The sequence below is a fragment of the Vipera berus genome (genome assembly GCF_964194415.1).
Source record: "Vipera berus genome assembly, chromosome: 2".
Lineage (NCBI taxonomy): Eukaryota > Metazoa > Chordata > Lepidosauria > Squamata > Viperidae > Vipera > Vipera berus.
This window is the reverse complement of record NC_138203.1, coordinates 42439529-42462096: the sequence shown is the minus strand read 5'-3', so window position 1 is coordinate 42462096 and position 22568 is coordinate 42439529. Positions and strand designations below refer to the sequence as shown.

Below are 22568 nucleotides of genomic sequence, written 5' to 3'. Positions count from 1 at the left end.
ATTGAGGAATCTGATAAGGAAATATCTTTGGTAAAAATGACCCAATGGGTCATGGGTTGCTTAATTTTTAATAAGGCTTTATTTTATTTCTGTCTTATGATACGTCTCTTCCCACAAAACGGGGGATGGATGGACTGATTTATTAGCCACATGCCTCAGTGTTACAGGACTGGGAAGTGGCTATAGCACGGGTATCAAACTTGCAGCATCACATTTATTTAGTTGCATTTGTATACCGCCCTTTCCCTGAGGACTCAGGGCGGTTTACAGGGAATTAAAAATCAAAACATACAAAAGTTAAAACCAGTTAAAAAGTATTAAATTCACCCTGTACACTAAAAACCCCAAATTAAGATTTTCTCCTCAGCCTGGGCCCGAGAGCTCAAAGAGCCAGGTCTTCAGGCCCCGGCGGAATGATCGGAGGTCGGGAGCAGTCCTCAGCTCCACCGGCAGCTGGTTCCAGAGGGCAGGCGCTCCCACTGAGAAGGCCCTATCCCTGGGTATCACCCGCCGGCAATCTCTCACCGGCGGAACCCTGAGCAGACCCTCCCTGTGGGAGCGCACTGGGCGAAGGGCGTTTGATGCCGGCATGACGTGTCACAACATATCGTGACTTTTTTTGCATTGCCAGAGTGGGGGTGGGCATGGCCTCCACATAATGCAACCGACCCGCAGGCTGGCAGTTTGACACCCCTGGGCTATAGTATTTATTTTTTTCTTCTTCTTTACCTTTACTTGCCAATAATTCAAGCAGTTTGTAGAGGCCCCATCTCTCTCACACTGGAACTTACTAGGGACAATGCCAGATGAAGCATCCTCTTGAAAAATCATGGTGACAAGTCTTACTACCAAGTCATTATACCAAGATGAAGGGCTTCTGGCAGAAGAGGTTTGACACTGTGTGTGGTGGAGAAAATAAATCTAACAAACAAATGGAAGCTGCATCCCTTTTCCTCCTTGTCTTTTGGACATGACCAGCTCGTCTTCTTGCCTAATATTATCAGGATCTAATTGATCCTCTCTGCTCCCAAACCATATCCCCTGCAATCCTATCTAAATCGAAGAAGAGAAGCCTCACTCACCTCATAGTACAGCCAAAGGCAGCCCTAACAGAGAAATCAGAATTTAAATAACAAGGCAAGTAAACTAATATTCCATCCACAATCAGGAATATTCTCCTGATGACCTTTTATAATATCAGGAAACTGTCTATCTTTCCGCAAGGCAATTCCTTCAAAACTGAATGGGTCAAATTTGGCATAATAGAAGAAGCTCAGAAACGAAACAAGGAATTTGAAAATGGGTTAGATCCAGCAGAGAATCATGGAGAAAAATATCCAGGAAAAAAAATCTGCAGTACATCCATATGGATAGTGGCTTAAAATGATAGTTTTATCCTAAGCCCCATTGTTTAGAAAGAATAAAATCTAGCAGTTCAGGGAAAGTCTAAAATTACTGGATCAAAAAAAGCTAAAGCTCAGGATGAGCTAAGATTGGTAAAGGATGTTAAAATGTTATTCAAAAGACAAAGAAAATAATACCAGCTACTCAACAGTCTTGGCACAATTCTAAGGGATAACAAAAAAAGCTTCCATATTGGTTCAGTGTTCTAGGTAAACCAGGAAATCTGAAAGAAAGGAGCAAAGACAGGATTTAAACTTGAGGTCAATATATTATAATCAAGAAATCGCTACTTACTTCAGATGAGTTTAGGCTTTCTAGGTTGAATGAATTATATTTACAGCACTGAAGTAACTAGTTAATGTTCTTGCTAAACCTTTATACATTATATGTGAAAAATCTTGATAATGGATACAGTGATAACAAACTGCCTAAAGGAGAGCATTTTTTTAACTTCTTATTTGACCCACCATAACTCTCAGCACTACATACCTCTATAAAAATTACAATAAAATATATATGATATCAATAAAAAACAATCAAATATAGATCAGCCAATCAGTAATCAGTAATGTCAGTTACCACTTCTAAAGGTTCTCTACTGCTAAGCTTGTAAGCTGTCCTGAGTCTTCAGAGAAGGGCGGGATATAAATGGAATTAAAATAAAAATAAAATAAAAATAAATAATTTAGTTTTTAATATCTCACAGACAATCTTTAGCATAAAATTTCTAGAGGTGGGCTATTCCAAACTTAGAAGCATTTAAAAAGTGCCTATGAACTTCCATCCTCCTTATCTCATTAAAGCATGAGACCCACAAGCAGGTTGTCCCAAAACATTTGAGTTGAAGTTAAATATGGACTGTTTTATTTTAAGTTGCAGTAAGGTATTGAGTGGATTTCCATACAGTTCAGTTCAGTAAACCTCTAATATTTTAATTAATTACTTGGACGAAGAGATGGAAGCAATATTTATCAAATTTACCGATGACACAAAATTAGGCGGAATAGCTAATGCTCTAGAAAACAGAAATAAAATGCAAAAATAGTTTCAGTAAGTTAGAGAATTAGGCTGAAAAGTTCATTTAAAAGATAGAAATAAAATGTACATGATTATATAATAGTGCTTATAAGAAAGGATAGTAGGTTTATTGCAAAATGAATTTCTTAGTAGTGTAATATAAATAAAATAAATCCCATCTCAGGTAATAGTAGGATTAATATTTCTATTTTTGTGTGCATTTGTCTGATCCTACTTTTTTACTTGGACATCACACATTAGACAGATTCAGGCAAACTGGAACAGGCTTAAGAAGGACAGTGAGGATCATTAGGGATCTGGAAACTGAATTCTATGAAGAAATATTAAAAGATCTCTTTTAAGATACTTTATTTTTCTAAATTGGGATTGTTTTAAGTTTTGGATATTGGGTTCAATAAAAATAAAAAAATATTCACCCACTCTCATAGTTTCATAGCCAAGGTCAGATTATTATGCGTTTTTTTTATTCTGGGCCAGAAACAAGGTCCTACTGATTGAAAACACATTAATAATGGTTTTGTTCTTCTGAGTTAATCCAGAGTTCTGCTGGAAGTAAAATATTAAAACTATTCTTTTTTGGGGGGGCAGTACTAGTTGCTAGAGATTACCTCAGAATAAACACAATCAATTTAATTATTCTAATTAATAATAATAATAATCTTCAATCAATTTGCCTAATGTTCTTAATAACTATTTAAACCTGGAGCTACACTTATGAATTCAATTAATATTGTGTGAAAAAAATCTACTCCATTATTTATTGAACTGTCTACCTATCGGTTAATGAACATGGTAAATATATGTGTGAAAAAGAATACATTTCTAAACATGCTCATCATCACCAATGGCGTGTTTATAACTCTTCAGCTGTATTTTTTATAAAATCTCAAATGGCACATACTTTTATTCTAGAAAAGGCATCTAGGAAATAGATTTCAAACTCTGTTTATTGCTGTACCATTTTCTATGTATTATTTCAAAACTATACTTAGATGGCTGCAATATTGATATTGATAGAAAAGGATTATGGTACTTGTAATTTTATTTTCAGTCCTTTTTTCTAATATTTATTAAACTGTTTCTCTTCCTCTCCTTCCTTAATTAATATACATACTAAGCCAATATTTCATTTTCATTTATTTCTGTGTCTGGGATCTCTTTCCTGGAGCCAAATAAGCTCCTTCAGTATCTCACTCTCTCTATATAGAATACAATACATGTATGTATAGTATATGAGATCTACAAAAAGTAATAATGTAGAAGAATATCATGACCATAGAACAAAATAGGAAGACCTAATATCTTTCTTAGATTTTCAGTATACAAATACTAGTTTTATTATTATACCAGTGCATATTTTTTGTGGCAAATTAAGAAATATTTTCTTTAGCCAATGTAACCATAAATACCATAATTGGTCAAAACTCTTTTTGAACACAATGTGACTTTATTTCTAATAAACACAAATAGGATGATGCTGTTATTAGAATGCTAATTCCAATTACTCCTTTCAATTCTAATATTGAATTGAAACAATAGCAGCAGGAACATTATTTAATTACAGCCATTGACCAATCAAAATTCTAATATGCCTTTAGGTCTACTTCATATTTTTGGCAATTACAATTTAAGAGGGTTTGTGTTGGATTGGTGTCAAGTCAGAAACTATGCAAATGATACATTACTTCTGAATATGCCTTGATTTAATTCAGTGTAAAAAGGCTACATCAATCTGTAGTTATGTATATAATAAAACAAGCTTTGATAAATTTCTGTCAAGAATATATTAAATGTAGACCAAAGAATTAGAATATTTGATAATGCCCCATCAATGGCTTATGTTCTTAAAAACCATTGAAATGGTATTGATGACATTAAAGCTGATTCATCAAAAATTGCACTTAAGAGTGTTTAGGGTGAACATTGGTTTTCCTCTGTAGAAGAAGTAAAAATTTAAAATGGTTCTATGGATTTTTGAAATAATATTTTGTGTATGTTGATAAATGTATGGAAAAATCTTAGAGATGTTAACGTAATGTTGAATTATATTCCAAAGCTTTGGAATCTCTGTGAAAATCATGTTTTACAATACATTGAGAGGTGCGATAAGCTAAAAAAATAATACTGAGAAATTGGAACTATGATATCATTTTAGATATTAAGAGTTGGTGTTTGGGAAAGTATAACATCCATCCTGAAAAAGACAGTATTTTACTAATCGAAAAATGAAACAATATATTCTTTGGCATAGAATTTGGTATTTTACAATATTATGTATCTAATTATATATTTTTGTTTTCTTTTTTCTTTTTTTATCCTTTTTACTTTTATGGATTGTTTTGCTTTTAATCATGAGTGTGTATGTGTATTTTGCTTATATTCTGAACGTTTAAAAAATTAATACCTACTTCATTCTGGAGGCTTTACCACAGTTCCTGAACTGTGGCCAAACTCCAAAAAAATCAGCTCCATATATACCCATATTCTTGAATCTTGTTTGTTTTTTGTTTGTTTAAATTTGTTACAGCTGCCAAATTTCAATGGACTCTTGGCAGTGTACGAAACCAAAAAAATCAATAAAAACAGATAAAATATAAAATGACACTGAAGGCCCAGATTAAAACAAAATACAATATAACATTAACTCTGATTATTTTGTATTTTCCTGGTAATTGGAAGCAAGTATATTTTCAAAACTTGTAATATGACAAAGGGCTCAAACAAATTACAGAAAAAAATATGTAAAATTCTATTAGGGTATGAAAAGCCTATTTTATGTTGTTATGTGAAGTAAGTTTTAGGATCCTGACTTTTTTGATATTAAAAGATATCTTACTTTAATAATATCAACTGTTTGTACAGTAACAAATTGATATTTGATATTTGATATTGTGAATACAAATATGTTTTATATCTATTATTATGGTATTTAGTGTAGAAATATATATCCTTTTAGCATATTAAAAACACTTTGTAACAAATTTCTTACAAATATCTTTTATACATCTGTGAAAAGATATACATGATATAATTATATGACAAAGTAAAAATACCATAGGTAACTAGCAGATTTGTTTATATACAAAACCTTATTCACCATGATAATTGCATTCAAATGCATGCGATTATTTATAGGCTACACTTCTCTATCTTTCAGCTCTAAATTTCAGAATCTAAGAGTACAATCCCTTCTAAATACTGATCCAAAAGTAAGTTCCATTGAATTAAATAGGAATTATTCCAAGATAGCTATATAGTGGATAAGTACTTTATCTTGATTTCTAAAACAAAAAGAGCAACAATGCTAGACTGAATATATTATCACCATAATACTTCAGAGTGATCATAATAGCTAAAAATTATTTTGAAATTTATAAACTTCACAAGCCATAAGTACAAATCTATTTTTGCAAGTAATATTTCAAAATCCTTTGTATCTCTGACATGCTATTGGTGCTATGTGTGAATACTATTAATACATGATAGAATACCCAGTGTGGATTTTACAAACATAAGCTGGTCTGAAAGCAAATGTCTGATTTAAGCTGCAATCTTATGCTTACTTATTAAATAAGCCCTATTGAACTCAGTGAGACTGTTGAGGAAGCATGCATAATCTCCCTACTTTGACTTTAAAATATATTAATTAAATTAAATATCTTAAAATGTATTTTAAAGTATTTTTTTCTTTAAGGTCTCCGTTGAAGCATATGCTTTTACATTGAAGTACTTCTCCTGATCATTTTCTTTCAAGAAAAAATAATCCTGGAATGATTTGTCAGGGAAAAACATCCTCACCCAACAATATTGGCAGCTGCCAGAGCCATAGCATGGATGCTACAATTTGCTCCCCTTTAAAACAAGTTATTATTTCAAAATTGAAACAGCATTTGTCCTAATGCCCCCCCAATATACCAAAAGTATATTATTTAAGACTGTATCAATTCAAATGATTTGACTATTCAACTATTCAAATTCAATAGTCGGCACAAAGTAAATATGATGTGACCCAAGTAAATATGCTATTACCCTAATTATGCTATCATCCAACAGTACTGAAAGGAGATTTTGCTAGAGCACACTCTAGGAAAGAGAGAGAGATTTGTATTCTTTATCTGTTCTTGGAACACCAGAAAAAGTACTGCAGGTAGTCCTCACTTAACAACCATCCATTCATTGACCGTTGAAAGTTACAACGCTGCTGAATGAATGCTAATTATGGCCAATCCTCAAAGTTATGCTTGTGATCAAATTTTGGGCATTTGGCAACCTGCCACATTTATAACTGCAATGTGAGCTTCAATTCCCCTGATTCTTCCTTTCCCCCCCCCCCCATACCTTTTTGGCTGTCTTGCACGCTGCACTGCCACCTACCCTTGCCCAACTGAGCATTGGCCTCTTCTTCCAGCCACTGCTGATGAAGCATACCTGGCTATGGCAGCAGCTGGTTCAGTGCAAGGCTGTGTGAAGCCTGTATAAATAATACCATGCAAGGCCTCCCCAAACACTCATGTGGCCAGGGGGGGCATACAAAAGCCTTACAAAGAGCCAGCATACCTTATCGGCAGTGGAAAAAAAGATGGTGGCAGTGCAGGGCAGACAAATGGAAACAGATGGGGGAAGATAGAGGAGTGGAGGAATTAAAGCAGAGGTAAGCGCAGCAAGGCAGGAGAAGTATGAGGTCCACACCTAACAATAGCAGTCCTTGTCTAGTGACCGCAACTGAGCCTTCCAGAACTGTGTCGCTAAGCAGTGCAGTCATACAGTATGATGATATTTCACCTTCACAAACACTTTACTTAGCAGTGAAAATTCTGGTTCCAATTAGGGTAATTAAGCAAGAACTACATGTAAGTGGAGAAGCCTTAGTCACCAATTCAATGTCCTCATTAGCCATATATACCATAATTCTGGCCTCTGGTTGAATAGAACAGTAATTTACTTTAAAATAACATGAGATGGCAATTCTAGCCAACTATTTTAGTGCAGCATAATTTCTGTTGTGGCACACCACATGATCCAAATCAAGCAATGCTGCTGTTCAGGTCCAATAACAATCTGTTTTTATATCTCATTAAAATCAAATTTAATTATCAGATTTTTATGATATGTAGCTAGATTAAAAAGTAAATCAACATATGGTATGTAATATTTAACGTTCATGTAGCACATAGTCAATGAGCAATCAAAAATAGGAGCTACTATATCTCACTGTAAAGCATCTTAATCATTTTAACCAAAAAAAGGAAGTAGTCTGTTTTTCAGAAACATGAAGATAAATGGGAACTCTTTGATCCTTCTCTTAGTCATTAGCTTTTTTTTTCCAGACTTGAAAGTGATAATTGGAAAATGAAATGTTCCAAATCTAACACATTATGATTATAGCATTTAACTAAGGCATAGTGCATGTTTCTATTAAAGATCTGTTTTAACTAGTTATACTTATACAGATATAAAAGAAATATGAATAAATATAAATTATTTTCCTGATTTTGTCCCTCATTCCATCATTACATGCTGGAGATGGGATGATATAATTATTATTTTTCACAAAGGAATTATATTGATGGATTCTACTAGTTTTCAATTTCCTTATGTTGCTATTGTGTTTTGTTTGATAGACTAGAATTGGTTTCCATTATTTCTCATCCACGCAGCACTGTTTATTTTTTAAAAAAAGATAACTAAGAAGAAAACATTAAGTAGTGTATATAGTGAATAATATGGAGATAAATTTATCTCTTATTGTCCTATTAGATTAGAACATGCTAGATAACTCATTTCCATTGGGTCACCCATCCAAAGATATTTCCTTGCCTAAATAGAAAAACAAAATGACTATCAGCAGATTAGTATTGTTTTGGTTTCAAAATTTAAGGAGAAAATATCATTTTAGTAAAGAAGAAGGATGTATAGCAAGACAAATATAGATGCTTTTTGTTTAACAAAGCCTCAGGTAGAGCACATTGCAGGAGTCCACCTTTAGTCTAGACTGCTGTTTTCTCCTTTTTTCTTCTCCACTTGAACTGAGTAGCCTTCCCCAACTGACTTTGGACAATGGTTAGAACTGCTCCTTTTTACTATCATTAACTACTTGTTTATGGGCCTATATTTATAAAACAGTAAATAGCATCTTCCCATAGGAGGAGGTGTTTTTTTTTTAATTCTTTACCTAGCAGTCCAATTTACACTGATGGAGAATATACTTTTCCTTCCTTAGTAACAATTATAATAGCTTTACTGACACTTGGCAGGTTTGTAATGTTTAGCCTCAAATATAAAATACATATTCACATCAGGTAAAAGTTTATCACTCTTAACTATTAATGGTCAAAGTTACATTATGTTGATTTTTTCATAACTTTTATTCTAAATGCACTTTCTACACAGTGTATGTAGGTTTGGTACAGAATGACTTTCTTAAATCTAACACTTGAACTGTAGTCACCTAAGTGAGATAAGTGGCACAGACGTTTAATAAGAAATAGATAAAATAAGCTATAGTGCTATATAGACAAAGTTCAGACTTGACCAACACCCCCTATAGGCTTTCCAAGGTGATGAATCAGAACGTAAGGACTATAAGAACCCTGTTTTATTGTTATAGGGCTAAAAATAAAAAGCTGGGATATAAATAAAAAAATAAAATCTGAATATTTAATACCTGTTAGAGTGCCTCCTCTCCTTAATACTAAACAGAATCAAGGCATAATTACCTTGCTGACATTTTTGCATTCCGTCTTTAGTCTTATTTCTTTACACCTCTACATCTTTGCCCTCTATCATGATTTCATTATGACTTTGAGAAGATAAACATTTTTGTTTCTTTTAAATGAGTTAGCATATATCTGAAACTAGGACATATAATAATTTATATTAACAGTAGTTTAAGTTCAGATGTTACACTAAATATTGATTAATTTACAACAAAAGTACATGCTGAATCACTATATATAGGTACTGTACATATGTGTGTATGTATATCCAACATAAGCCCTCAGAAGAATTTGTCCAATAGTTTTCCACAGTGTTTCCTTCTACATTCATAGAAATCCCTTTGATTTCTTGACAAGATTTCAGAAGTGGTTTGCCTTCCTTCCTTCCCAGTGCTGAGACAAAGTAACCAGCCCAAGGTCACTCAGCTAGCTTTGTGTCTAAGACAAGACTAGAATTCCCTGTCTCCCAGTTTCTAGCCTGATGTCTTGGCACTACAGCAAACTAGTTCTGTCTCTGTTTCTCTATCTCTGTGTGTATGTTGGCAGTCAACTAACGATAGCAAACATATTTAATACTCCTGACTGCTGTTTTCCTCAGAACAACAACCCCATGAGGTTGGTTGGGCTAAGAAGGAATGACTAGCCCAAAGTCACCCAGCTGGCTTTCATTCTTAAGAAGAGCCTAGAACTCATAGCCTCCAGCTTTCTAGGCAATTTAACTATTACATCAGATTGGATCTTTAGTAGTTAGTGTGAATTAATGGCACTCTGATAATCTTAAGAGAAAGTATAACAAAGGAACATGAAATTAAAAACATATCTTGCTATGTATGATGTTCACATCAAGAAAAAAAACAATAGGAGAGAATAAAAAATATGATGCTTTAAAACTATACATAAGCTTCTGCAGAAAGGTAGTGTTTTGTCATAATCTAACAAGGAATAGATTTATATTTTTAAAAGCTATACATAAATAAACTGTTTTCTTCTCACACACTTCTCAAATATACAGTCTATGCACTGATCCTTTGTAATTCCATAGAAGGCAACATACCCCCAGTATCCTTGTCATTCATACTGGCATTGTTATTTTCAAAGAGAATTCAAATTCAAATATTGACATTGAAGAAAAGAAAAAAACTGTTTCCAACTATACATATTTTTACTGTTACTCATATCTGTCCTTGATCTGTAAATTGCTTATGACCTTAATATTTATTGCTATTGTTATCTTTCAGACAATTCCCTTTGGCTTGCAACACTGTATAATTTCAAACATTCTTATTTCTGATTTATTTTATTCAGTGGTTGCAATTCTGATGCTGTCTTTGATGCTATCAATTTTTATTCCGTGTATCCCAAGGTATTAATTGTTAATTCTTGGGTATTGGCTTCAGCTGTATCTCTGATACATGTTCCATAATTCCATTTTATTGGTGAACTTCCCAAGTAAGATAACATCTTGTCTATCTAACTTAAAAGGAACTGCATAATTCAGTTCTAACTATATAGACATATTAAACCATAAAATGCTTACCAAAAATTACATATAATCTTTGAAGACGGAATAGCTTTAGAACCAGCTGTTGCAGCAGAACATGTCAGCTTAAAAAATCTTTATGTTAACATTTTCACAGAAGAGGAACGTTTGTTAGTTACTATTCTCATATTAAAGAATTAGTACTGGTATAATATTATCCAAAAATGTGCTGAATTTCCCCTATTTTAAGCAATAGATATCTGTTCAGAAGACTCACTATGCTTTTAATCTGTACCATTTTTAATATTCCAGTTAACTATAATAGATTCAGAAATAGATAAAATCCTTATATATACATGATTCAGCGAAGGCAGATTAGATTATAATATTCCTATCTCACTTGATAGCCTGCTGGTGTTACAAGTATTTTAAGGATCCAAAGCTATATCAGTAGTAAATACAAGTCTATGGGGTATTAAAATATAAATCTCTCCTCCAGTTTGAAACTCTGGTAGAATTCCCTAACAATAAAGACTTAAACCTGTAATTCCAACAGTCTTTGGAAAATACTATATTGGGAATGCTAGTATCTATAATATATATATATATATATATATATATATATATATATATATATATATATATATATATATATATATATATATATATATATATATATATATATATATATATATATATATATATATATATATATATATACCTTACTGTAAGTTCTATATCCTCATAAAAGCCATGTGTCTGCTATTGAGGCATTACTTTGTATGTTTGCCACCTTGAATTACTGATAAAGTTGTAACAGCAGGATAAAAAAATCTAATAAATAAATAAACATGTGCAAGATATATAGCTCATCTGTATATTTCAGGCTGATTATAAGCGAAATTTCTTAGTTTTCCAGAAGTTCAACACAGTGGCTAGGCTATAGTGATACTGTACTTAACATATGAATGTAAGGTAACAGAAGCATTATAGTCCTTTTTTTTGTCGCAACCCTTGTCAATTTGCATCATATAATGAATATATTCAATTTACATATCATAGATTACAGAAGGCATAACTGTACAGTATATTATGAGATATAGCCATGAGACTCTGCTGCTTTGTAAAGCCCACACAGGCATTTACTTGGAACAAGTAAACTTGACATTTCAAGAGACTATCTCAGTAATAATTGTGGGATCTAGATTATTCATTATTTTAAAATTAGTGAGAGAGTGATATAAACATGGTTTTATTAAATGTGCTACTAATATTGAACTAGGAAGTATTGTCAGTGCAGGGATGGATCAGAAAATTATGCTGAATTAAACAGATGATCTCATGAACTGAAATAATAGATGTAAAGAAAATTCAATATGTGTAAGGTCATGCACATGGAACTGAGGGCTAATCAGGCAGAAACAAGGGGGGGAAGTGATATCTAGATACTGGTTAGTCATAAGATGAAGATAAGCCCCCAGTGTGATGCAAGTACAAAGAAGGAGGAGTCAATTCTATAGACTGAGGGGGCAAAGTCAGTTTTTTGATTTATTAAGCAAGAGATTTGTAGTTGGAATTAGGGACGTATCAGTAACTTTATAACAGTCACTAAAGCCCTCATCTAGAAAGGTGTCTAATGTTGGCTGTTAAAAGGGTAAATTTGAAGTAGAATAAGCAGGGCTTTTTTTCTCATAGAACGCTCAGAACGGAGTTCCGGCACCTTTTTTGGATGGAACCTTGTAGGGTAGGCAAGGCGGGTTGTATGACACGTGTGAGTTCCGGCACCTTTCTCTTTTACAAAAAAAGCACTGAGAATAAGTAAAAAATAAGAGCAAATATATTGATTGTTGAAATGAATTTACTTTATGAAGAAATGAATTGAAATTCAGTTTATTTTCTTAGTAGGAGGAGTCTGAGAGTAATAGCATTCTATGAATATTATTAAAGGGAATAATATAAAAAAGGTTTTATTTTTATAAATATAAATAAACAATCCTAAATGATTAGATCTGAAATATGAGATAATGCCTGCCTAGTATGGGAATAACTATATGGTATATGAAATGCTTAATAAATCTACAGTTGACATAACTGATATTTATCTATGCACACACCCACTAGCATCTTATTTTTATGCCTTTCTCATCTCTTAGCTGAAAAGGCATACATTCTCTTAAATTGCTACATACTATGCTTTTATATTATTCTTTTCACTAAGCGACTCTGCCAGCACTGCTGTTTCATCTACTTACAGTTGTCTTTTAAAACTCGGTGCACATTGTCAGTTGCTACAAATTTGTAATGAGGAGACCTTGAAAAAATAATTAAAAGTCTCTTGGTTCCCTAAAATGTGTGTGTGTGGGGGGGGAGAAATCCCTTCAATTGCACCAAGTCTGCTTTGCAATTCATCAGTCAGTGGTAGCTTTAGTATAACTTCTGCAGTCATCAAATAAATACCATAGTATTTTAAAGACAGGGCTTAGAAATAAAAGGTTTCAGGAAGGAAAAGAATAGGAAGACTACAGGATACAACATAACCTACCTCTTTGCAAATTACCAATATTTTATTTATTTATTTATTTTAATTCCATTTATATCCCGCCCTTCTCCGAAGACTCAGGGCGGCTTACAAGCTTAGCAGTAGCCTTCATTCTATGTATATGCCTGCTTATTAGGGATTTCGCCCCCCCCCCAGCGGCATTATTACAAAGTCAGCTTAATTGCCCCCAACAATCTGGGTCCTCATTTTACCTACCTCGGAAGGATGGAAGGCTGAGTCAACCTTGAGCCTGGTGGGACTCGAACCTGCCTCTGTAACAACTAGTACTCTCAAAATCTCCCTCAGCAACATATTGGCTTCTTCACATCCAAGCTACGAATGCTTTCATATTTGCAAACCTAGGGCTTCTACAAGCTGTGACATCAAGGTAGACTGCTTCTCCCACCACATTTTCAGCATCTATGTAAAATATAATCTTTATTGGCAATAACAGGTATCGTAAAAATTGGAATGAATTCCAGTGACCTGGCAGAAGATTTGCAATTTCTGGACCTACAGTTAGTTATCTGTAGATTCCTATTCTCTATTGATAATGCTATTGATAATGCTTACTATTGGCAAATAGCAAAACCAATATGTATCAGCCTAAAAATGTTTCTGAGAGTGAGATTTTGTAAATTTTGTAATCTGAACCAAGGGTTCATTGGTTATTATTTCTTATACTTCTATGCTGCCTGCCTCCTAACAACTCTGGATGGTTCACAGCAATCAAACAAAAAATTACAATAAGATCAATAAAAGATAATTTATGAAAAGATATCTTAGGCAAAGTAGATAAGATTCTTTAGAAAGAATCTTTTCAGCAGAGTTACTGCAAGAGTAAATTATAGGGGTCTTACTCCTACTCCTACTAAAAGAGATTTTAGCACTAAAAGAAATACTGAAAATAATATTGGAGACAGAAAGGAAGATTTTTTAGAATAAATTCTTTTAAGTTTATTAAAGAATAATCTTTAAAATATACAGAATTTATACAATATTAAATATAAAAACTATATAGAATTTTGCCTTGATACAATAACCACTTGGCAGTTTCATATAAGACTTTGTTTCTACAGCTACATAAAAGGATAAAATCTATTTGTCAGTATCACTTTTCTTTATGTTAAACTATAGTAGATCCATTTGTCATTTACTCCTTTTTGATAAATTAATTGGTTTAATTTTAGTGAAATCCACTTTGAATTGTTTTAGAATAAAATCCAGTAGAATTTTCCTCAGGAGAAGCAGGAGTCATATCCTTTTTCCAATATCACCTCTTTGCTTAATACTAAAACATCTCCCTTGAATTGGTTTAATTAATAAGAAGCCATTTTCTTTTCATTTATTTTTTTCTTCTACAGATTTTAACTATTTTTACCATTGTATTTTGCTTGCAAGCACCGCTTTATAAATCAGTATCAGCTTTTTCATTTATATCCTGTGTCGACAGTGTTGCAGGTTGCTTTGGCATTCTTCTGTACATTCATTTAAGATGTCCCTCATTGCAAAATATTTCACAGAACATTTGAATCAACTATGGTTGATTTGCTGTATTTGTTTTGCACCACTATCCTATGCACTGCTCAGTGTGCACTGGAACATTTTTGTCCATTTGATAGTAATGTTTCATATTGCCTTTTTCTCTAAACATTAATTAACAGCTCATATTAATGCTTTTTCTGAAGGAATACATTTTAAGCCATTTTGGTACACAATAATATTTGTCAAAGTTGTTAAATAGCACAATGATGAATAAGACTTCAGTAGTGAACGGCTTCCAAATGTATCCCCAAAACTGTACAGTTCACGTCTAATGAGTTGGGATCCTGAAACTTCAAAAGGAAGAAATTCATATTTCCCTACATGAATCTTTTTTTTGTTCAGATAACAGAGAGGAAAAAAAACATGGCAGAACATTATACTCTATGTCCCACTTCCACCTTCTTTCCTCTGGGAATTTTTTTTTTTTTGCATAGTCCATACAAAGTTTGGTATCATCAAACAGCAATAGCAAAGCAGGATTCTTACATCAAATCACAAAGTTACTTTATGGATTTATGTTTTCTGGACAAATATTTACTTTGATACACTAGCATATTGTTCCATCTTTAATATTTATTATTTATTTTTATTTTTATTTTTATTCCATTTATATCCCGCCCTTCTCCAAAGACTCAGGGCGGCTTACAAGCTTAGCAGTAGCCTTCATTCTATGTATATGCCTGCTTATTAGGGCTTTCACACACACCCCAAGCGGCATTATTACAAAGTCAGCTTAATTGCCCCCAACAATCTGGGTCCTCATTTTACCTACCTCTGAAGGATGGAAGGCTGAGTCAACCTTGAGCCTGGTGGGACGCGAACCTGCACTAATTGCAGGCAGCTGGTGTTACTTAAGGAGGCATTAGCCCACTGCTCCACCAAGGCATCATAAATACAAGGCATCATTATAATAGTTGTCTAATTTCATTGTAATGACATTATGGAATCCTACTGCTGCTTAGAGTTAGATTTTTGCCTGCAATTTGGTTCATTTGAATTCTTATTGCATAATTTAAAAAACCAGAATAATAGATATATAGATATTGAGTTCCACAGAGTTGTGAAGATTTGGCTCTTTTCTGAAGTTTTCAGCCAGAATGACATTTGAGCCCACTATATTAGGAACAGAGTTTGGTTATTCCTAGCCTAGCTGTGTATACTATAGATGCTGTTGGAGTTATTATATTGGATTAATTTTTATGCTGAATGCAAGAATAATTTTGAATAAATTATTATTCCAAATATTATTTCCCAGAATAATAATGTACGAATCAGGCAGTCTTATAAAGTCAGTAATTAAATTAATAAATAGCATAAGCTTTGAATGTAGTCTTATGAATTTATGATTCCCTTACTTTCTGAGTTTTCCATGTACATCTTTGAGCAAAATACCATACCAAAATAATGCAAAGCACTTACGCTTGACAAGATGAGACGACTAAGATCTTTTAGCAATCCTAGTCAAGCAACAGAGCATTATAATTATAGAAACTAAAAAAACCACTGTAGATATTTTTCCACAAGGGAAATTGTTCATCCATCAGTAAGATTGTTACAAGATAAGAGAAAATGAGGAGAGAGTTAAAATTGCTTTAGCCTATTGAATCATCAGTTCCCTCTAGATTCAAAAGCCTGAATTGGTTTTGGAGAGACAGCATAAGAAGTTCCTAGTAAAAATCTTAATAGGTTGATCATAGTTTCAGTCACACTAGCAAGCATAAGTGTGATATTTTCTGAGAAAAAGGGATGCTTGTATATTAAAAGAGAAAGAAATGGACCCACTAATAGTACAAAGATTTTTTCTGATTATTTTCCTGTCACATCCCTTTGAAAAATAGTTATTTTCAAAGGAGGATGGATGCAATAAATATAATATCCGAATACACCTGCAAGTGATTTCATGTAAATATAAGCTTGCATTTACAAATGAATGTACAGAAAGATAAGTGAGAAAAATTAAGAGAGCTATAGCAACAGGAAGGGTGTGTATTACTGAAGGATGGAAAAAGTGTTGAAAATGTTTCCCATAATCAAGAACTCGCTTCAATGCTAACATATATAATGGAAGAGATCTCTGATTGGAAGCATTGATTGACTATGTGTTCTGTTTAAACAATCAGAAGTGGAGCACGAAGCGGGGGGGGGGGAGAATGTAGATAGGACAATCTGCTTAAAAGGAGTCAAAATGGTTACTTATCTTTATACTGACAGTGTCTATTTACTGAAATCACAAGATATAATTGTGGCAGATGGACTAGTGACATTATCTTTACACAAGCATTATTTATATTTTATTTTTGTGACAAATAATTGCCTGGGTTCTTAAATAAGATCTCCAGGATATTTTTTTACATGACTCCAGTTCTTTGTCTATAAAAAAAAACCCTGCCTGCAATTGTGCCTTTTATAAAAGGTATCTGTGGAGGAATTATCCTCCTTTGAAGTGACCTGCCTTAAGTGTTAAAAGGATGTAGCGGAAAAGCAGACCTTTGCTGGGGTTGGTGGGGAGCACTTGCATGATGGAAGGGCCTTTGTAATGATGCCTCTAGAGAGGGTTTGCCTTTATAATTATATGCAAGTATGACACCAGTGGTGCGATCCAGGTAGAGACTCAAGATCTATTTTTATATATCACTTCTATTCCAGGGACCCCAAGCCTCTTCTCCCCACCCCCCAGCTCTCCTTCAGGGTAGGCCAGGGTGATCATGTCCTTTATTGTTGTAACTCCCAGATTGGGATACTCTCACAAAACTGTTGCTAGGCAACAAATGTGGTTACCAGGTCTCAGCGAATAGCTGAAGGGAAAGCAAAGTGTTGCACCATTGTAGAGTAACCATAGCAATGACCTACTATTACAGAGTGGAGAATTATCATTAACAATGTTAAAGTATCATACAGAAGCCTGGGATCCTGAGACTTCCCAGCAGCATCTCTGCATAATTGCGTTATCCAGGAAGGACTGTCAACTCTTGCAGGGCACCTAGTGACTGGAGTGTTTTGCAGGAGGGATTATGATTAGATGCTGAACTACCCAATCTCACTATTTCACTATTTCAAAGTACGCTTCTTGCCCTACTTTTTTAGTTTTGTTGAGGAGAGGGCAACAGTGCATGAGTATTATACTATAAGGGCAAGCAAGAGGCACATTAGAAAACCCCTTCCATTCAAGACATATAAAAATAACAATAAAGCTATTGGGAAGGATTTGGATGCTTTGTAGAGAGTAACAAGCAGCCAGCCAGTATATGTATCACCAAGGAGGAAAATTTCTGTCCATAACCTCTGTGTGCTGAATTTTTGCCTATCTATGCATTGGCACAACTGAGGAGTGAGAGGACACAGCTTTGGAAGCTGGCTTGAACTGAACTCATTTGCTTTGTATGAATTTGGGGGATTAACAAGTCTTCCCCATCCTCTTTACTGCCCTCTCTGCTCATAATTCACCCAATTGGCCCAGGGAAGACTATGACATCTGCCTTCCCCGCCGGCGCGAAGAAGGCACTTGGCTTGCAAAGAGCGCGTGTCTTCTGAACGTGTGTAGGCGGAAGGGTTGTTCTCTGGGGCTTGGTTGTGCTGCTGGCGCCTGCGTATAGCTCCCGTTTCCCAGCTTGACCCTTCCAGCTTCCTGCTGAGGGCGGGGAATGTCCTCCACCACCCACCCACCCACCCACCCACGCGCACACACACACACACACACACCCCAACGCCGATCTCCCGGATTTCCAGCAGGTAGTGACGCGGTGCCCTTTCTGTGTTACAGGGACGGAGCGGCACGAGTTGACTTCCTGGAAGAGCTTCTCGTCGATCTTTCGGTTCTTCCACGAGGCGATGGAGGCGAAAACCAGCTCGGGAAAAGCGGCTCCCACGCGACGGTCGCAGCGGATCCGCTACGAGGAGCTGTAAAGCGGGCGGCCGGGCGGAAGCGGCTCCCGCTCGTCTCTGAGCAGGCGGCGCGCTGCATTCCCAGCCCTCTCATTAGATTGTTTTCTTCCTAGAGCACAGGGTCGCCGTCTATACATCTAAGTAGTGTTTTGCATTATTTCTAGATGAGTGCAACTGTCAAAGCAATATGGGTTCACTGCTTATGCTTCCTGTGGGCTGCGGCTTGGATTTCGGGCTGCCCGTCAGTGCGCAGATTAAGGCTGACAGCAGCGCTGCACGGCGCAGTCTGGCGCAGCTCTAATTGTCCTGGACGCAGCCCTGCCCTGAGTTGATGGCGGGCTGCTGCTGCTGCCGCCGCCGCCGCTGCGGCTCTTCCCTGGTCTTAACGCCCGCCTTCTCCAGGGGCCGCTTGCTGCTTCCGCCCCCCCCCCCCCGCGCCCCTCTCTTTTTCCCTCCAGCCGCCCGGCCGTCGGCCCTCGTTTTAGATATACCTTTTAAACAAAGAATTTATTTCCATTCCAGAGTTTATGCCTATGTGCTGGACATTTTAAAGTAATTCCCTGTAACGTTATTTTGAGGCTTATAAAGCTCCCGCGTTTTGTTTTGTTTTGTTTTTTAAAATCCATAGGAGGAGATAAACTGCAGTGCCCTGTGCTAGTGATCTCCAGTGATGCTTTTCTCTTTTTCTCTGTGATTGGAGTATAAATGCTTAGAATCTCACGTAGCCACAACATTTGTTTCTTTTATGGGTAGCTCGTTTCTTTCAATGCTAAAGAAAGCCTCTGCACTAAACTGAAAATACATTTATATATATAGAAGATTTGAACTATTCAGAGTAGGAATGCTGTAAATCTCAGTTTTGGGACTGAACTCAAACACACCCAGTTTTAGTGCTTCAGGAATGCACTTTCCAAATGCTTATTGTTTAGGAATACTTTAGGGTTTTCAGGGAAAATTGCTGAATCCTTTTAAAAAGTAGAAATAGCAGCAGTAGTATTTTAAAATGTTTCTTCTGGTGCTTGGTTGGCATCTTTATTTTTTATTCAAATAGATTATCTATTTTATGACAGATCAAATAGCTAATAACTTTTTTAAAATGCTGGATGGTACCAGAATTCCACCAATCTAGCCTTTTCTGAGTGCAAGGCAAAGGGAGAAGCAACAAAACCTTCAGTTTGACAAAACAGGGTCAGCATTAGAAAAGAGAAGTCCTCTCTTATTGCTGAAGGACATCAGCCATCAGGGTCCCCTCACACGGTTGAACTCCTCAAGTGGAGATTCATTTTTCCTTAATCATCTGGCTATCACTGTGAAATATTGATGGACAAAAAAAGTGTTGGTGGTGGTCCTCATTTAAGGACTACTCTTTCAGTTATCATTTGAACTTACGACAGCACTGAGCAAATGGTACTTGCAACCAGACTTATGGCTGGAGCAGCACCCCCATAGTCACAGGATCACCTTTCTGACCTTCCCTGCCTTCTTCCCACAAGCAAAGTCATTGGGAAAACTGGCAGGAAGTCAGACGTTACAGTCACATGAGGTCCTCACTTAACAACCTGCACAGTCCTCACTTAACAGTAACCGGAGACTGCCAGAACTGCCGTCACTAAGCAGCACAGTCTCATGACATTGTGCTTTATGACTGCAATGCTTAGTGGTGGCAACTCCAGTCCCAATTACTGTTGTTAACCGAGGACTAGCTGTACTGATGCTACTAGCGTAAGTAGCACTATTACCAAAACAGTCCTAATCAATTTTAGTGACTTGGGCTTAAAAAGTAGCCCATGCAGGCATGAATCCACATTTTGTCAACAGATCTTTCCAATTATGTGAAATGAGTTTTGCCTCGTCCTTGGGCTGTGACACTGCCTGCTCTAAACATCCATAGGTGTGGCCTATATCAAAATTGAGAAGCCAGCCATTTTTGCTCTTCCAGGAATTTTCTTCCAACAGCTGCAGCCTGATGCAAGAATTCTTCACACTTAGCAGTTGATCCACAACTGTCAGAAAGTGAACAATGCCAAATGACCAAATTGCTCTGGGTGTCTTGAATTAGCGGGGTGTGAGAAAGGTAACTTTTGCCTCTTTGGAAGAACTAATTGTCACGGGCTGTGGTGTGGGTGCCAAGCATTTAGCAGTTGGACAGCAGACAATGCATTCATTTTATTCCCTCGTATAGCTTCACTTCTGATGACACTAAACAGAATATTGATCGTCTTTCCTTCATTGTATTTATTTGACAGTTTTGAAATTGGAACCACTCTTCTTCCCACAAAAACATATTTATAGTGAAGCTTTATGATTTCAGAAGAATCCAAGAAGAATCTGGAACAGCTTTTTCCCCCCATATGTGTGCTCATGATTAAATGGCTGTCTTACTTATCTGAAAATGTATTCTTTGGTATATGCCTCCCACTCAGGGCAAAAACTAGTTCACTTGATTGTTCCCTTTGCTGGAAACCTACCAAAGTGATGCCCCAGGCAAAGGCCAGGACCAAGTGGCTCCCAAGGCTATCTGCTTCTATTAACTAGGGTGTGTGTGTGTGTGTGTGTGTGTGTGTGTGTGTGTGTGTAGATGCCTGTGTGCCTGTTGCTTCCTCCCCTGCATTTTTCCCCTCACATACCAGTGGATATCCTTTGAGACTTGGAAGCCATAAAAATGTGGAACTGGGATTTATTTTTTTTTTGCAGCAGATGGTTGACTGTTCCTCAATAGTACCAACATAAAATCTAGTGGGTTGCTTATGGTTGGTTTGTTTAATTTAGCTTATCCTTTCATCTTTGCCTGGTCATTTCAGCTTTTATTTTTCTTTGCTGCAGCAATGGCGGCTAGAAATTTTGTTGTTGTTGTTGTCTCCACATTTATGTAAATCCTGGTTAAATCCTGGATGTTTCTTCTCTTGTTTGTTGATTTGTTTGCTGTTTTGTATTCCTTATGAATTGTAATGTTGGGGGGTTTTTTTGACCATAGTCATAGGGAAATAAACCACCATAACTTGCAATTTCTCAGTCAAGAAGTCTTTTGAGGCTGTCCAAGTGCCAAATCTGATCAAGCAATCTCTCCCCACCTGTTTTTAATTTTTTTAAAATATTGATCATCAATTTCTACTCCACAGTGCAGACCCACAAGCCCTAAAGGGGTAATATATTGTTGCCCAGTTAGCACTCTTGCTCTTTGTGGACCAAACTGTAAGCACAGGGAATTATTAAAGATTGTCTCTTTCTATCTACACTGAACCTAGGAACAATAATAAAAATAAAGATGGTTTCTCTTCTAATATTCCAGGTGTGTTTTACTTGTATTAAGCCTTACTGAATAATCTGGAGAAATGCAATAATCAAGATTGTTTATTATCTGGGATCAATTAGAAGGCAGGATATAGTAAATAGCCTCTTTTTCTAAGGATCATTTGAGCCATTTGATCACAAGCAATTGTAGAAAATAATCCAATCATCTTTGTGTTGGCGTGGTAGTACTATAATGAATGAACCGTTATTATCAAAGTACAACATGTATACAGTGAGATTGGCTGAGCCTCCCTTCATGCCCCACCACCACCACAACTCACAGTGACAACAAACCCACCATCTTGTTACACCATGTGTAATATATTATACACCATGTGTATAATAAGGATATGCTTTATATATCTTTATATAGTCATAATGTCATATGAGCAAGCAGTAATAAGAAAACTTTTCCTCCTCCTGAAGAAAATCTGGTTCAGAAATCTTACTGTCCAATCACATGTATATTATTATTTTATATTGTACTGCAAGTTTTAAAATTCTGTATTAGCCATTCAGATCCATTTATATGAGATGGGCAATGAAAGATGGATGGATGGATGGATGGACATTTTTAATAACTAAGTCCTGGCTAAAAAGACCAGACTAGGGCTTATTTTTTTCAAAAGGGATTGGAGGAATACACTTACATTAACAAATTAAATAGTAATTT

General features: G+C 35.6%; 1 protein-coding gene across 7 annotated transcripts in view; it reads left to right on the top strand.

Moving 5' to 3' along the window:
• ARB2A (ARB2 cotranscriptional regulator A) overlaps positions 1 to 19328 on the top strand; it is a gene marked incomplete at its 5' end in the record, with an annotated part of 224307 nt that extends 204979 nt beyond the window's left edge. For 5 of the 7 annotated variants that reach the window (XM_081321747.1, XM_081321746.1, XM_081321755.1 and 2 more), the window contains one exon: positions 18483 to 19328. In XM_081321747.1, coding sequence (XP_081177873.1) covers positions 18483 to 18625 — 143 coding nt within the window. In that variant the 3' untranslated portion in view covers positions 18626 to 19328. Of the gene's footprint in view, positions 1 to 5599; positions 5635 to 18482 lie in introns of those variants that run through there. The other 2 variants (XR_014025682.1, XM_081321752.1) reach the window with 2 other exon arrangements.
• Positions 19329 to 22568: the final 3240 nt, after the last annotated feature.